The following is an 18,663-nucleotide window of genomic DNA, read 5'->3' on the forward strand; positions in this document are numbered from 1 at the left end:
AAAAACACTAACAAAACACAGATTTGGTTCTTTTTCCCATTTTTTTTATTTGTACCTTCCAACAGAGCACTTCAGTCAGTTATGTACTTCATTCAAAGCCGCAACATACAAACCCAATCACATACGTCTGTATCTCTGCTCTTAAGCTCCTCAGAACACATGGTCAGTATTTCACTGCAAATTGTGTTTATAGGGCATTCGAAATCAGTTGCATGCTTGAGAATGGCAAAACATCGTCCATATTACCACAATAACAATGCACCAGTCCTTGAAACTGTGCAGACTCAGCTGTAGGACTCCATCCAGGCAAAACATTAGCAGCACCAAACCAAGCCCAGGTGTGATGTAGATTTACTCTAGATCTGACCCAGGGCCACGTCCGACTCCGCTGCTTTAAGGAGAGAGTGTGTTGGCTTTAAAGTACAGTGGTGCAGTGGATGCACTCTACAATAAATATTTCAGATACATTGGTTCACATTCTTTGGGGTAAAAATTACAGCCATTAATCACCCAGAATCGGTCCTTGATGTTGAACAATATAAATCATAATACAAAAAAAGACACAGCTCATCATAATGCTAAATGCTCTATTCGAACCTTGGAGACTTTCATAAAAAAAGTTATCGAAGAACCCCATCAACTCCTCAAATTAGCTATACTAAGAATTTGTTTTGACTCTACCCCCATCAGTAGCTTATGTTAACCTGAGTATAATCTGGGTCAACACTATATATTTATATATATATATTTACACATACTGTACATATAGATAACCTTCAGGGTGACTAGTGCATACACACGACACAAAAGGATATGTATACATACACTTAAAACATGACATTCACACACAGTGTATAGTAAACTTGCAGCAGGCACTATGGAAACTGAGGTGGTCCAGGCAGAGTTTTTTGAATTTCAGTTAAAAAATGGTTTTAATTATGTAAACATTCCTTCCGTGTGGATAGAGAAGTTAGCTGGTCTCAGGGTTATGTTCAGTCCTCCGGCATAGGTGCTATAGAGATGGCGTTCTTTAATGCTTTCTGATAAAAATAAATACTGTAACTTCACTGCTAAGATGAAGCGCGGAGGAAAGAGACCTATTTCAACAGTACAAATGACAAAAAAACTAAATAAACACACTGAGATTATTCAAATAATCACTACAATGCTAATCCTCCACACAAAGTAAACAAGTCATGATATTTTTCTCTTTTCCACAATGAGTGTTAATGTATTATTTGAATGAACCCAGCATATCTGAGTGTTTTGACAAATGTCCAGACATCTGAAATTGTTATCCAAGGCCCTCGGCGCGGCCTCTGCTCCCAGGCTGAGACTCTCTGCTTCTGTCGTCCTCTACCAGTCGTCCTCCCCGTGTATGCGCTTGCACATGTCGGAGTTGGCCTGGTGAAGAGGGAACTCGGACCCCGGCACCAGCTGGCTCCGGCCTCGTCGAGAGATGAACTGTTTGCCCTGAGGCAGCCTCTCGAACTTGGTTACGTACTCCCTGCGTCAGGGAGAGACAAAGCAACACTTTGAGCACTGACTGACAAGAGCAGGATATTTTGTCTCCAAGATGTTTGTGACGTAAAGAGCAGAAACTAGTATAACAGTAACTAATTTGCATTAAAAAAAAACACACAATTTGAAAGACACTCTGTTGGAAATTTCAGTTGGTTTACATAGATGATATTCAATTCTATAGAAATAGATATGGTTGAAAAAAAACAAGGCCAAGATAAGACCACCAACATAGCCAAACAAGCAGACTAGAGGGTGCAAGTAGACCTGTGGTCCTTACCTGAAGGGGAAGGTGGTCTTCTCCATCTGCATGCACACTAGGAAGGGGTACTCGGAGAACTGCACCGTGGTGATGAAATCCAGAGCTGCCTCTGTCTCAAAACTCGCCTCCATCCCCGTGCTCGCAAAGTCTGCATCCACATTCACATTGCAGGTCACCACCAGTGCTCCCCTGTGAAACAGTAGCAGCAGACTGGTTAGTCCAGGCCTAACATTTCCTTGGCATTCAAACTGTCTGTTTATTCCAGTGGCTTGCATTCTGAGACGACGTATAGAAAAACACACATTTCATATAAGTCATGAGCCATTTAGTGACTCAATTCCTAAATAAAATCTCCTAAAAAAAATGAATGCCAGATCCCTCTCTGGTTGTATAAGCTAATAGTTGCCAAGTCTGAATCTGTCGCGACTGTAAGTATGGATGTGGTGCTATGAATACTACTAATAAATCCACATGTATCTTTGTCATTAATGGCTTTTCCCTGGCCACAGACTCAATACCTAAAGTCACCATGAAACAATATCAAGCACGCCTCAAGGACACCAAATACACACTGAAACCGTATAGCCTACGGGGTCTTACACTTGAATTCAAAATGGCCGTCTGTATTTGGATAGCCCCGACCCTTGAGCCTAACTTTCTCTGTGTGTTTGGCCACAGAGGCTGAAGCATGTCCTGGCACTAGACAGCACCAGGGGTTTAGAGTGAGTCCTATAGATAGCCTGTCTGTCTGTGTGTCCACTGAGGAGGAAGAGCTCATCCCCACACCTGCCTCTGCTCGTTCTGCCCGGCTGGCAATGACCTGAGTTTGGATGCCAGCCGAAATACCCCATAGACAAAGACAAGGCTGTTCTGGCATCTCTGTCAATGTATGACCCGGCAGGATTACAGAGGCTTTACCAGGCCTACAAACTGCTGGCTGCTTTTGACCAGAAACACCATGGGTGTTCAGACAACAGTAGGGAGTAACAGAAATGGAAGAAAAAATGTTTTTGGCTAAATTAAATAATCTGGGGGTGTCTGGGGCCTGATAATATTGTAAAGTTGTCGAAGACCCCCTCTGTTAATCATTCCACAGGTATGTCAACTGACATTCCCAAATGAAAGCTGCGTAGGGTGTTCAGATGTTCAAATTTTGGTTCCTAATCCTACACTTAATCCCATTTCTAACTAAATCTAATACTAGTTTGTTTGTAATAACAAATCATCAATGTGCCTTAACGCTTTGTCACTCAATATATTGCACTGTACTTAATAACCTAATCTCTCTGTCACAAGAACTTTGTTATGTACAGTGTGGCCAGGACCACAAGTTCTGACCTGTTGTTGATGCTGGTCTTGGATTCACGGTACCACAGGCTAACCTCCATGCCTCCAGAGATGTCGATAGCAAGGCCCCCCTGGACCTCAGCACTAGCCCTCAGTCCAGACTGCAACTGGATAACCTGAAGACAGAGAGATACATCAGGAATATCCTTACATCCATTAGAGGAAATAGCAAACAAAAAAACATTTGCAATGCAAAGCATTTTCTGTGTCTTGTCACTTTGCCCGTCTATACAGTTTAGCTGTACATGAGGTCAGCAGTGTAATTTATTCTTTAAGATCAATTCTTATGCCTGTCATTTAGTAACATCACACTTGATAAATGGTGTTACATTCTAGCTGGTGTGATCTCTGGAAATGTTCTGGGGTTCAAGCACCCAACGTGAAGACAATGCTAACCTGGGAATGGTCTGTCAGGAGAATCAAGCCCTTCACCACACTCATGGGGTCTCCAGACATGGAGAAAATCTTGGACATGAGGTCACTGTAGCCCTTGAAGAACGTCACAGGACGGAGCTGGACATCGAAGAGTAGGGCAGACATCCCAGCAAACGACTCCAGGTCCTCTTCTCCCTCGTCAGGAGTGGCTGCAATCAATGATTCCATACCCTGGGCCTCGATGGCTACCTGAAAATAAAATAGAAATGACTGTGTTGAATGCCATGATGTGTGAAAGTGTCATAAACTCTAAACATTACACTACAAAATTATACATTCATATTTGTTCCCACAAAATATGAATGCAACATTGTCTGAATGTAATTATTTCCATAGCCTGTTCTTATACTATAGTATATCAGTACTACACTTGTAGCCTATTCAGGGCGCAGTACCTGGAGGCCATGAAGGAGGGCGTCGTTGCTTTGGCCAAAAATGTTCATGATGCTCCTCCTCAGGATGCCTGAGCCAGAATAAAGGATATCCAGACTGTAGGTGGAAGTGACATCAGTGGCCTCTGTAGAAATCCAGGAAGAAAAGGTTAACAAAATGCAATGATAACTACAGTTACTCACTCACACACACAATATTTGTTTACATTCCCTAAGGTCAAAAATAACAAATGAGGTCAGCTGAGAGGATACTTACTTGCCATGTAGCCAGAATAAGCGGATGATGATCCGACCTTGGCAAAGCGGTCATAGTTTTGAGAGTTCATGTCCTTCATCACTTGACGAACAATGTCACTGCAAAGTCAAAAACCAAACATTGACTTCTACCTTGAATGGAATTCTCACTTTGCTGTGTCTTATGACTTCTTTACAAGAATAACTTTTTTTATAATCATCATGAATTGAATGCTGTGGTGATCTGTGTGCTATGGCATCTCCAGGGGTCAAGAGTGTAGACACGGGCAGTCTAGAGAGCTGCTCTACTCACCTGGCAGGCATTTCAAAGCGCAGGATGTCCTGGACCTTGGAGACCATGTACTTGTTCATCTCATGGGGGAGATGGCCGATGGACAAGAGGAGGTTCTTCACTTCCATGTAAGAGGGGTCACTGCCAAGGATGGCATCCCCCGCCACCACTCGCACGTTCTTCTCGTACACCCGCCGGGTTTGGTGATACACACGGTTCAGAGCGAGCTTGACCTGGGGGGAAGGGTAACAGGGTTGTTATGCAGGTAGATGATACAAATGAAGGCAACCTCACCCTCTCAGTCTAAATAAGCTAAATTATCAACCCATTCAACTACCAGTTAAAACAGACAAATTGATAAATAGATAAGTTACATTACATGAGAAAATAACTACAGTTAATCTCAACCAATTTACCTCTTTGGAGATGAGGGCGACATCATATCTCTGCAGGGCAGTGATGGAGATGGTGCAGAAGGCTCCTGTCTCAGATTCGGCGTATTTGGTCAGCAGTGGGATGGCCTCAGGCAGCAGGGAGTTCTTCAGGCCCAGCAGGTACATCTGGACCTCGGCCTCGTCCTGGGTGCTGTCTGGGCCCTCCAGGAGGAGCTGCTTCACCTGCTCTACAGTCTGCACAACAACCAAGCCATCAATCAACCAATCAAACAAACAAACTTACTAACTAACAAATGATGTATTTCAAATACACATATCATAGAGAGAGATCATGATTTGAAATATCCTCATTTAAATGTACTTGCATCAGCAATAAATAATGTCATGCACTACCATTTAATATCATGCATTTCACGTGTTTATACATAAAAAAAGAATATGACCCTGACTGAAGAACTTATCCTAATCCCCAGTCCGTGTAGTCAACATGCACCAATAAAAGAAGTACAATGCACTTAACAAATACGTAATTAGGCACTAAATGCCTAGTTCCCAAGAGTATACTATAAATATGTATAAAAAGGGGCCTAATGATGTTTTGAAAGTGGTAAACTGCTTAGATGTTGATGTTGTTTTGATAACACTTACTGATAGTTCACAACCTCCTTTCAGGCAGAGCTTCCTCACCAAGGCTCCCATGATAATCACCACAGACTCTTTGATGTCAGGGCTGCCGATCTTCCCCTTTGAAATGTCCTACAGGAAGATAAACTATGAGTTACTACATCAAGGACAAAGCAAATCTCCTTGTTAGACAGTTGAACTGTATCTTGTGACAATTAGTTAAATGCTCTGAAACTCAAAATGTTAGAATCGAATTATGATTTTTCTGGACTTATTTCTAGGATGCAGAGTGTATGTTCGTATGTTATGTAATAGGGTTTAGGAAGACGGATAGCTCACTCACCAGAAGCGTCTGCAGCATCTTCTCAGTGGGATGGGAGGCGAAGCCGCAGGCATAGAGGAAGCGTTCCTGAAGAACCAGCCCGTCTTTCTTGGAGAAGTCAAGGAATTCCAAAATGGCGTCCAGGGAGGCGGGGGTCTGAGCAGAGGTGACAGCATCCACCAGCTGAGGCCTGAAGGAGGAAACAGGGCAAGAAACAGGGAAAGTGAACATGAATCTAAGTAAGGAGAGACGGGCCACTGAGATAGACAACACATAGATAAATAGATAAAGATCATGAGATGGAGCATGAAGATTCAAACACCACACGTATGTTTGCAGATAAAAAGCTTGATGGAGAAGCAGACATATAGGTAAAATGTTCAGAGGGCCTCTTAAAGATAAAGAGTCACAAGAGGTCACTGATTCAGAGACCACACTCACAGTAGAGACTTGCTGCAGTCTGCTAGCACTTTCAAGATGTCCGCCGAGCTGGCTTTCCTCAGGCTATGTATGAGGGTGAGGAAGCTGCGAGGGGCCGTGGCTTTGGACAGGTTCGCTGGTTCCAGATCCTTCTTCACCTCCTGCCACACCTCCATCAGCTATAAGTAAAAACAGACACATGAGCATAACATTACACTGAAAACTGTAATGTACAAAACCTTTAATGTTTAAACAAATGTTCATATCATAAGGTGCACTTAAGCAAACTATTGGACATCTGGTTTGAAAACTTGATTATTTGAGTAGGCTGCACTGGAAGATATTTTCAATTAAATGTATTAATGAAACTATCACTTGAGTGATGAAGCCAGTTTTTAGCAGAAGAAATGGGTTAAACTTGTCTTGGACCAGAGGAACAAACCATTTCAGAACTTCAGACTGAACTTTTTCATCCCCATCAGGATGTTTGGCCTGAGCCACTCACCGTGGGAGAGTCTTTGCGTCCGGGCTTGATCTTCTCTGCCAAGATGCCCACTGAAATCAGTCTGTCATCCAGTGATTTGACCACACTGACAGCATCCTTCCCAGCAACCTCCTCTGGTCCAGCCTCGATAGTCTCCAGTGTCAGTATTTGTCTGTGTAATTTATGATTAATGATGATATGTCACTGGAACTTCATCAATCTCATTCCAATCTAATTTAATACACAAATGCATATAATGTCCATTAGCACAGCATTACTGATAAAATAACTACTTTAGTTACCTGGAGATAATGCGGGCAGAGATAGCGTGGCGGACGTTGATTAACAGGGTGTACATCTCCTCGGCCACGACTGACTTGATGAAGTTATTCTCCAGTGTGATGGAGGTGACTGAGCTAGATGCACTGGTCACGCCAAGAACCTGGGAGGAGGCAAAGGAGATGTGACGGTGAGATGGTTAAGTGATGCCTGGATGCTGACTTCAATTTCTTTATAAGATACAGGCTGGTATCAGTTCAAAACATGGAAAGAGATGATGACACAAATAGGGCAAAGAGGAAAGAGAAGGACAGGAGAGACAAGGCAGTTGAATTGACGTAACTAGACATTTGATGAAAAGACAATACACAGAATGTACGTGTGGGGAAAATAAATTAATAAAATGTACTTTAGACAGCATCCTAAGAGTCTGCTTACATACCGGACTGTGGGTGGTGAAGCCGGTCTCTGTGGTTTTGCAGGTATCCAGGTTCTTAGTTCGGGTGACTTTATCCTTGCTAGCCTTGTACTCCACAACGCACTTCCCAGAAACATCAGCCTGCACACAGAGTTCTGAGGTCAACTAAAGCCTCAACTCAATATGAACAGCAAGTCTCTGTGTCCCTCTTTTCTCCATTTGCCAGTGTTAAATATCATGTGAAATATGTTCATTAAAACATGTATAGTGAACGAGTGAGTGAGTGTGTGCTTGTGTGAGTATGGGTGTGCAGCAGCATCCTTATCTGTGCTACGTTACCTCAAACATCTTCCCACCCCTAAGTTGCATCATCAGCATGCTGGCCACACCCCTCTTCAGATTCCTGATGGTGATAGGCTCCCCTTTGTGGGAGAAGACATTCCTCACCTGAGGATAACAACCCACAAACACACAAACACACACACACACACACACACACACACACACACACACACACATACACACAGAGACACACACACACAGAGACACACAAACACATACACACACACACACACACATTTACATGAAGGAAAAACAGACATGGGGTTGATTACTGGAAGTCCTCTGTAAGTGTAGTAATAGCTACATGAACACAAAGATACTACAACAAACATTATGTTGAAGTGCAAAACCTTCAAAGGGTGTCAAGTCACGTAACCACCTAGTGTTGTCTAGTAGGTTTCAAGCTTACCTTCCCAAACTTCCAGTACACCATAAATGGGGACTGCAGTGCTGCCAGTTTGGTTTCTCCCAGAACACTCGCAGCAGAAGAGCCTTTAAAGATGTTGCGTTTGGGGGAGCGCGGGAGCCCATTCTCTATCTGGACATTTGAGATCTGTCAACGACAAAATGACAAAAGATTGGAGAATGAAGTCCTGTATGCAGGCATAGGACAGGGAAGAGGAAATAAAACTACAAAGGTTAAAAGCAAAAAGAAACACAGTTTGTAAAATAAAACCTATAATCTATGTGTATTAAACTACCACAAGTAGAAACAAATGAAAAGTTCAATTGGAAGCACTATCTTTAGGAAAATAATTTGAAAAGATAAAATAAAGGCAATCTTTTTTAAACCACCTGTCTAAATTAACTGGAACTTGTGAAAGTTTATGGAAATTACACATACTGCCCACTATATTGTGTCTTTTCAGAGAAATATTGCACATTCTGTAAGAACCAAAATCATTCATCCCCAAACCTTTCCCCAAGGCTCAAGCTCCTACCTCTATGCGTAGAAGCTGTTCGTCCTCATTGTCAGGGTTCCTCCACACCAGGTTGATGTCGACGGTGCTTGCGATCTTTAAGCCGGTGGCCCCGAGACGCGAGCCCTGAGCTCGGTCCAGCTGGAAGTCTGTGCTGTAGCTGAAGCGATACAGCCTGCGGTTGTCCAGGCGAGGGCCTGGGGCACCTGAAACAACACAAGACAGCAGCCCAGGCATGAGGGGGTGAAAGGGGCAACACAGCAGGGGAGGAGGGAGGGAAAGGGAGAGGGAGAACGGTCATCTCCGCTTCCTTGTCTTTGAAGTGATGAGAGAATATGGCCCTTTGCTGATCTGTAGTGCTTTAGAAGGCATTAGTAAGAAGCAGGGACCCTTCATCTTTGTAATGTTCATCAGTCTTTTGGTTTGGAAAATGCAAAAGCAAAACAAGAACTGTGATTGCTTAAATCATTGGGCTATTCCATTTGAAAAGTGCCCTGGCTAATGATTTGTAATTAATTGTCTTATAACCATGACTATAAAACAAGGTGTAGTAATGAACAGACCCTTTGATAAGGCTTTCCATATTTTGCATACTGGTTGTGGTCAATGTGTTCCACCAACTGAATAATACCTTCTATAATAACCTCTGGGTGCTGTTTTTTCTCCTCTTCTTTAAGAGTGTCTGTAAACTAAGAAGGGTCAACTGCTATCATGTTCCTAGCTCTAGAATGACATTTCACAGAGATCATGTTGAGCAACATGTTAGTCATATTAGTTCATGACAGATGGGGTAAGATAAAAGCATTGGCCCCACAGCATAATCTATCTTTTCACAATACAGTGTGACAGGGGTCACTGATAGCCAGTCACAGGCCTCAGAATCACAGAAAATAGAAGTTATGCATTGACCATTACGGGACAAATGCCATAGACGTACCAGTAATTCACAGATTATTTGAATTTAAACACAAATCCTCTCAATTGTGGACTCTCAAATTATTTGGATACATGGCTTGCCAAACGTGATGTGTGCCAATCTTCGAGAGGTAGTTTGATCATACCACTGAAAAGATTACATTCATTTTTTGACAGTGAGCAGTTACACCAGGCCAAGACTGACGTGTCACTCCTAGATTGCGTGGCTGTAGTAGGCAGTTATCAGTTTGGAGGGTACATTTCAATGGGCTCTGCCTCCTGCATTATTTATGCTCTGTCAGCACATGTAAGATCACATACATCACTAGCTAGAGGAAAACAAACTCATTTTGATACAGCTAAGAACACTCTTATACAGTCAAATACCCGAAAGAGAAAGGGAAACAGTTTGATGGCAGGGGTGATAGAGGTGGGTTCTGTTTACTTTGGAGTCTGACACTGGGTTTGTAAATAGACATTTCGTGACTGTAGAAAAGCACTATGCACTATGGACATACAGTTAACATACATGCCTTCCATTCTGATTCAAAGCAGTCCTGGGTACTATCTGGTTGGTTGCTTTCTGCTCTGATGCTTATTGTAACCACTATGGTTCTGATCAGAGGCTTTTCAGGAAAGCTTAATATCTCTTCCAAATTCCACTCAAATAGGATTGCCTTACTTCTCTGCACAAACTAAACAGTGGTCTCTTTTACTTGAGGTGCCTTAATAATCAGACCATTGGTTTAAAACACAGCAAATGTGAACATAATAAGAGGATTTAAGCACTTACCTTCTGTTGAGGCAATGAATGAAAAGAGTGAGACGAGTAGACAAGCGACCACGCTGCGCTGTTGCATGGTTAAGCAAAAGAGAGCCTAAAAGAAGTCGGACAGAGCGGCCACGCAGGAGCCGGAGAGAAGACAGAAATCCAAGAGTAGTCCAATTATGTTTATCTCGATGGAGGGCAGACTCCAAACTCCACGCTCAAGTTCTAAGTACGCGGGTACCAGTAATCATTAACAGGCTCAACGCTGAGATTTGATGATCGCCTTGCAGTGCAGTGAGAGAGATGACCTCCGTCCTTCATATATGAGGGAACGCCGACATGCGTGTAACGCCTCCACTGATCAGACACTGATCAATCAATCAATCATTTCTTGATGAAAGAATCGTCTTTTGTTATGCCCCTGCCATTACTCACTTTGCTTATGATGTCCGGCCTGACTAAAAACACATCCTACTGACACTTAGTCATCTCACCCATTGGCAAGGCTTATTGACCTCTTAAAAGTCATATGCCTACCCTTATATTAAAAAAAAACAATCATTAAATAATCTGGGCCACACATGGGAAACTAATTGACTGAAGCTCATCGTTGTTTCTACTGAAGCAAATATTTTTACTATGAGATATCCGGTTGGACCTTTCACCTAATTATCGGTAATAAACACGTCAAGATAAACTGTGACTAGTGGAAGGGACTTTCCAAACGTGGTCTTGCTCACTTGGAATAGGAAAAAGTCAACTGCATTGCATTTTTAGATTATGAGCAAATTATCAAATAAATTACATATCTGTAATCTATTAAACATATCTCATCATTCACCTCGGACATCTCTTTCTGATTGACTAAGTGGGGTTGTGATCACTCTGACCACATCAATTTTTGTGTTTGATTAATGGAGAAGACACGACCATTATCTGGCTCATACAAGATCATTTGAAATAATCGCTCTTTGATCACTTTCACCACTGGGACGTCATTATCTTTAACGTGCCTTCATTTAAAACATTTCATCATGGCATGACATTCTCAATTACCTCATGCATGAGGAACAAAGGACTTAAGTCCACTCAACACAAACTGCGTTGCCTTATAAATCAAGAGCATAAACTATTTTACAACTTTTTTTTTACTTCAGTAAAAATACCTTATGTCAAATATTGATTGCCATTCAAATATAAACCTTTTCAGACTTTTAAAAACAAATACATTGTTATAACTGATACTTTGTAGTGTTTCATATTTGTATTACAGTAATGTATTAAAGCTTTAAAACAGACAATTCAGAGATATAGAGTTGTAATATATTTGTATATATCAATAACTTATAAAAGGTTCTCAAAGGTTTGACTGCACAATATTGATTAGGGTTTGGATAATTTTACACTTGGACATTTGTCGATAATATTAGATATTCCATTTGACCTATTGTAAACTTTAACTAGTTTGTCACTTAAACATGTATACACTTTGACTGTTTACTCTGTAATTGATATTTTTACCTCATGTCACTCACATCAGTGTTTTTTAAGTGGTTAATCGGTTGGATGAATTTGATTGCAATCATACATAGAAAATGTCATATGCTTGTCTCCAAGTCTAACTAAAAGATAGTATGCAACAACCAGTGTTGGGGAGGTTACTTTAGAAATGTAATTCGTTACAGTTACAGGTTACCCTGTTAAAAATGTAATAGTAGTGTAACTATTTGAATTACTTTATCTGAGTAACGTAACTAATTACTTTTTGATTACTTTTTGATTACTTTTCAATTTCTGTGATACATTTCTGGTAGGTTGTTAGCAACTGAAATTCAGATCGCTGCATGCACAGCCATGTAGGCCTACTAGCAGACGTGATGGCGCTGTAGACGTGATAGAGACACAGAAAGTTCTGGATCAAACTATTGTGGAGGGAAATGACAACGGGGGTGTTTGTACAGTAGCCAGAAAAACATTAAGATGTAATTCAAATTGTAATTTTGAAAAATGTCGTAAGTAACTGTAATTGAATTACACATTTCTCTCCAGTAACTGTAATGTATTAGTGTTACATTTATTTTGTAATTAAATTACGTAACGCAATTACATGTAACTCGTTACTCCCCAACACTGGCAACAACTGCATACTGCCACTGTTTGCAGTATGTTTTTTATAAGCAACTAGTACTGGTATCTTACAATTTATTTTAATGGAATATGGTCATGTGAAGGACAAATAAACACACCTGTCCAAATATAAGACATGAGTTAACATGCTAGCAAGCCTTTTATCCATGTCAACTGTGCTGTTGTTGGTGTTTGTAAGGTTTCTGCATGCATTTCAGTAGTTAGATTGACCAAAGTTGCTTACTGCTGCTTTAAGGAATTTACTTCACATACACACTCAATACAGAGCAGAAGAAGAAGACGAAGAATAACAACAAGAAATAGAGACCAATATCTTAACTATTAAATTAATACAACTTTAAAGACAGATGTCTAACTTGGCCTCAAACCTTCAACCGGGAAAAAAACCTAACAAACAAAGCTTGGTTTGATGGAACAGCAGCAGTTTTTACTGTTCTTCATCTGGATGGTTCATGGTCATTCCCCAAGTACACACACAAGCACAAACACACACACACACACACACACACACACACACACACACACACACACACACACACACACACACACACACACACACACACACACACACACACACACACACACACACACACACACACACACACACACACACACACACACACACACACACACACAGAGACACACAGAAAGACACAGAGGCAGAAACGAACACAGTTAAGTGCCACTGTTAGCTGCTGTTCCTTCAGGTGGCATGGCTCTACTGGCTGTAGTTGCACCACTGCTCCTGGAAGAGGCTGCCCGCTGCAGGGATCTGTGGGGTGATGGCCCGTTTGCTGTAACGCAGCACGGGCCTTTGAGGAGATTGGAGATGGCACACGGCCGGGCTGGACAGGCGACTCTGAGGCCTGGAGGGGCTCTGACTGCTCCGAGTCACTGTTGAACAGGATCGTTTCATTTTCATCTCCTCATTGGTTACACGGCCTGTCAATTGACCAGTAATTAAAAGTATGTGCCACATGTGCTTACAGTAACAACCTGTAGTGCACATGCCTCCACCACATGGTGTGCACCACTAATATATGCTGTCAAATGATACACCTACGAAGTTTGTTATTAAGTATAAATGAAAGTAAGTAAATTAAAATATCTGAAAGGTAAAAGGACAGCACCCAAATAAAGGGGTAAGAAATTAAATGTGCTGTCTATAAATCATGAAATGCATATTACATGCAAATATATTACCTTCATTTAAAGCCTCAGGTGATGGATCGCTGAGAAAAAGTAAAATAGAAAACATGTTTTAGTTAGACACTTAGTTTATTTTGTTGTGGACATGTCAAAAGCAACATAAATTAAGTATTCTCTCTCAATTGGCCACTAGGTGGCAGGACTGATGGCACCTGCAGGCCTGGGTCTCTTCTTCATTCAGAGTTGACATCTTGGTGGCTGAAGGCACCTGCTTCGCAGTACACTTTTCCTGTGCTGACACGTAATTGGCTGATAGCTGAGGTGGTTGAATAGCCAAGGCATTGGACAGCAGGCTTACTATGTGGTCCTTCTCTAAATAGGCAGTTGTTTTACTTGTAAGTTTCACAGATATTTTACCAACACATTATAACATGGTTAGTATACATTCTTGCAAAATCCATACAGACATCAGTTAAAATATGTATATAAAAGAAAGAAGAAAAGAGAGAGAGAGAAAGAGAGAGAGAGAGAGAGAGAGAGAGAGAGAGAGAGAGAGAGAGAGAGAGAGAGAGAGAGAGAGGGACTCACCTCTTTGCCCTGCAGTCAGTAACCACTGTTGCACCTCTCTGATTGACTTTACCTCCAGGATCTGACACAGGATGTCAATCAGCTGTGCACAGCCCAGGCAAGAAGCACACCGCACAGATGAATGGATATGTTAGAGGAATCAGAGGGGTCAGACACACACACAGCTCCGCTCCCCTGCACTCATAGAGCACGTTTGGAAGCTGTGTCAACATTCACGTACTGCACGTCGCTTTCTGCTGCCTTTACAGTCTATTGGTGGAATGCCTTGCCTGATAGATCTCAGCACATAGTAGGAAATCAGAGCTTGTCTGTGTGTGTGGGTCTCCTTCATATTTTTTTTTAATCTTATCTTTAACACAATGCAGCTTAAACATTTTGTTTTTACATTATACATACCATATATGCAACTACAACTAAAGCTGCTTCTGTTCAAGTACTCCCACTGCTAAACATACTGGCACTGCTATTCCATCTCCTCCTAGCAGGACTATTTGTACTATAACTCGCTATTCTTCCTTTGGCTCTTACCATCAGCTGTATTTTGATGTCGTTGTCGCTGCAGCCCAGCAGTGGGCTTCTGTAGGGAGAGGTGCCTGTGGGTCAGTTGAGAAAAGGCTGAAACAGAGCTTATCAACACTGAGGATTTGTACTCTATGTGCTGATGAGAATGCAGAGAAATGTGCAGGGCCTCTATTTTATCTACAACCTCTATGGCCTGGGGTCAAACAGTCTCAATAACATTTCATAACAGGGTCGACCATTTGGGGAATAGCCAATGCCACCCATAACAGGAAAATAAGATGGTAAGGTTTTTATTGAAATGCTGATGAAAATATTTTTTATTTCTGAATTTAACTTGAGAAGGGGTTAATATTTTTTGGAAAATAGCTATATCCTCCAATGATGGAGATTGTGATACTGACCTCTACAGCTCATGCTTGGTAAAATAAGTCCAACCCTCTCTGTCAGGTCTCTCAGTTCGTCTATCCATGCATCCGTTACTATGGAAAGAGGAGGCACAGGGAACACTGAGAAGATATATCTATGATTTTTCTTTTCACGAAATGTGAAGTTCAGGTATTCCACCAGAACCAAAGAGTACGCGTTTCACTAGAACAACCGATCTAAATGCCCCAAAATGACACATAAACATACTGTATAAGTTAGTCCTTGACGCAATCTTCTATTGGAGGTTTAGTGTTATGGTTTCACTCAAACCTTAATATTTTATAGGTTTTAATTGTCTGACTAACCCTCTGCAACCGAAGGCAATGAAGGCAAACTTGTCTCTTTCCGTAATGCGTGTAACTTACTCAACCCAAGGACACGGCCACAGTCTGTCAGTCTAGCTACAGGAGCCTTTCTCACTCTGTGTCTCATAGAACAGCAGTCCCTGCCCTCCTACTGAGTCTAGGGTTACCTGCTCCACTATGAACCAGCACCACCCTGGGGCAGAAGTGCTATGTTATACACCTTATGAACACAACTTGAGAGCTAGCCCCTTATATATTCGTCAGCTACTGTATCTCTATCTCTATCTCTGTATGTGGTTCATAAATGATCTCACACATTTCAGAATATTCCCATGTGAATCTGCATTTCCTTCTGCTGTTATGTCCCTCCTGCTCCTAACACCAAACGCCCAGGACACGTAAGGATGCAGGGCGGCAATTTCAACCCAGCAAGAAATGCACTTCCTGCAATAAATGGGCTATGTTTCTGAAGGACTGCAGAAGTGATGATGTGAAGACCACCAGATAAGATTATTTCCACTCAACAAAAAAGCCCAGCTGTTTAGGCCTCTCCTAACATGGCCACCAAATCAAATCCAAAGTGGAAGCAGCTTGAACTCACACAGTTTGAGCATAGGTGAATCCATCTGCTTGAGGGGGAAGAACTGCAGGCCGGTGAGGGTGTTGATGGGCAGGGCATTGCTGTTGGTGCCGATGGCTGAAGCTGGGATCTTCCCATGGAGAATCAGGCAGTTCTCTGGGGTCAAGGGTCGGCCCAGGCAAATTGTCGGCTGATGGCCGAGCATCATGTCATTGACCCAACAGACGGGCTTGCCATGGATACCTGAGGAGAGATGAGAGTGGAATTTAAGTTTGGTAGGGTAAAATTTCGTCGTCATCATCATCATCATTCTGGTCTTCAACAAACCAACAGAGGGAGACAATCATTGCTCACTTACCCTTTATTAGCTGCACTCTTTGGGTTTGTGGGTTGTTCCTGCAGAAGAAGGCATTCTGACTGGGCACACCGAAGCGTTTGTAGCAGCGGTGTGATTGAACATTCTGGGGTGACTGAACTTCATTCACGGTCAGCAGCACCACATTGGTCTCCGTTAAGATGGGAGTGGCTGGGGGTGCACAGGGCCGACTGAAGCCGGACGGGTATCTCCTCGAGCTGAGAGAGAAAGAAGGAGAAATGCAAGAGAGAACTAGTGTGTGCTCTGTTTTATAATACAGAATATAATGTTGCCAGTGTGGTTGGGTGAGCTCCTTTGAAAGCATCGCTTTGCGAACTACCATTGAATTCACACTGGAAAAAGTTGAACTACAGCAAAGCTACCTGAGGGGTTGGTCAAAGGGGGTTCAATTACAGTAGAGAAGCAAAGGTGAAATACAAATTAAAAAATCATTCCTTTCCATATATGACCCAAATTAGTTTTAGTCAAAAATGGCAATTTTTTAACTAGGCTACTTCAATCGCTATGCAAATGTGAATGTAGTTGAGCTAACAGCAAGTTACTGATACAATGTAGTAACACCACTAGTTTAATCACACGTAGTTCACTACCCCCCAATTGTTACACTGACAGTCTTCTTCTAAAAGACCAAGAACATAAGGCTTACCCAGTCCAGTTGATGCTATCAGAAACGGTGATTTCTGTCATTGTACATCTAAGTTAGGATAGGATATTAACCCGTTCTGGGACTAATATTGAGCAGGTTCCTTGCTATAGATACCTAGGTGTCTGGCTAGATGATAGGCTGTCATTTAAATCACATGTTCTTCACCTAGCTAAGAAGGTTAAAATTAAACTGGGCTGATCTTGTTTTACTTTTGAAAACCGAATGGAAATAGTGCAATCAACTATTTTGTCAGTTCTTGACTATGGTGACATTGTTTACAAGTATGCTGCACCCTCTACCTTAAAACTCCTGGACTCTGCTTACCATAGTGCTATTCGCTTTGTTACAGGAGACGCTTTCAGGACCCACCACTTTCAGGACCCACCACTGTAACTTATATAAGAATGTTGGTTGGTCCCCTCTAGCAGGCAGGAGGGAAAAACACTGTCTTTTATTTGTTTATAAAGCCTTAGTGGGAAAACTGCCTAATTATCTCATGTCACTTTTAAAATTAAAATCCATCTGTCATAACACACGGCCACAAAGCCTCATCTCCCTTGAAATCCCCCTTACAAAAACTAATATAAGTAAACCACTAAATAGCTTTTAAGTTCTTTGCTTCCCATTAATGGAACACTATTCAAGTGGATTTGAAACTAACAAAGTATTTGTCTTCAGCCAATTTAAGCCTTTTAGATGCTAAGGATGTGCCTCAATGCTGTTGTTTTAAATGATTGATGATGTTAAACCGGTATATATTTTTTATATACTTAATTTATGAGTTTTTTATTGTGTTTTGTTCATTTAATTTGTCTGTTTTGTTTTGTTATGGTTTGTTTATTTATTGTTCTTCTGTATTCTGTAGCCTCAGTCAGGGCATTGCTGCGAAAGAGCCCTGTGCTCAGTCAATTCTCCCTGAATAAACAATGATAATGAATGAATGAATGAAGTTTGCCTGGTCCGCCTACGAGACGCAGATAACCAGCAACATGTTTAATTATTTATTTGTATATCTTTAGTTCAGAATTTAGTCCCAAATATTGCATCTTACCTGCGCACTGAGGATTGATTTGTATTTATCATCATGTCAGCATTGCGAAAAGCTTTTTCCATATTCACTGCACGGAGAGCAGTATTTCCGAGTCACTTGAGAACTCACCTTGGAATTCAGAACTTCTCTGATCCGGGCGTCTGACAGAACGTGCGACTGTTCATCCTCATGTGACGGGACAATGCGGGGGATTCGGTAGGCAAAAGACCTTCAACCAAAAAAAAAAGAAAAAAAAAGGAGACCTTCAACCTAAAGTTATCGGCTGCCGCCCTCTTGTGGCCCGCTAACAGCAGTTATATAATATTCGCCTAATAAAATTCGATTAATGGCATTCGATTTTAGGAATCGTTGCGAATTGTCAACTGTAAGTGCTTTAAGATAAGATGCAGTACATTTCAAGTGTTTTCAAGTCAGTGAATCATTTATCGAATGTTTCATTTTTTAGATACTACTACTACAACTATCATGATTAATAACAACAACAATGCAGAAAGGCGACCA

General features: G+C 41.6%; 1 protein-coding gene across 1 annotated transcript; it reads right to left on the bottom strand.

Annotated features, from left to right (window-relative positions):
- Window positions 1–1,356: 1,356 nt before the first annotated feature.
- Window positions 1,357–10,462, bottom strand: mttp (microsomal triglyceride transfer protein; the record flags this gene model as incomplete). Its single annotated transcript, XM_080837157.1, has 18 exons — window positions 1,357–1,507; window positions 1,802–1,972; window positions 3,122–3,246; window positions 3,527–3,754; window positions 3,961–4,082; window positions 4,214–4,311; window positions 4,505–4,716; window positions 4,900–5,112; window positions 5,527–5,634; window positions 5,846–6,014; window positions 6,266–6,423; window positions 6,750–6,900; window positions 7,031–7,170; window positions 7,450–7,566; window positions 7,765–7,872; window positions 8,177–8,320; window positions 8,709–8,893; window positions 10,396–10,462. The coding sequence occupies 18 exons, from the start codon at window positions 10,460–10,462 to the stop codon at window positions 1,357–1,359; spliced, it is 2,667 nt and encodes an 888-aa protein (XP_080693283.1).
- Window positions 10,463–18,663: the final 8,201 nt, after the last annotated feature.

Source organism: Sprattus sprattus (assembly GCF_963457725.1).
Source record: "Sprattus sprattus genome assembly, chromosome: 4".
NCBI lineage: Eukaryota > Metazoa > Chordata > Actinopteri > Clupeiformes > Clupeidae > Sprattus > Sprattus sprattus.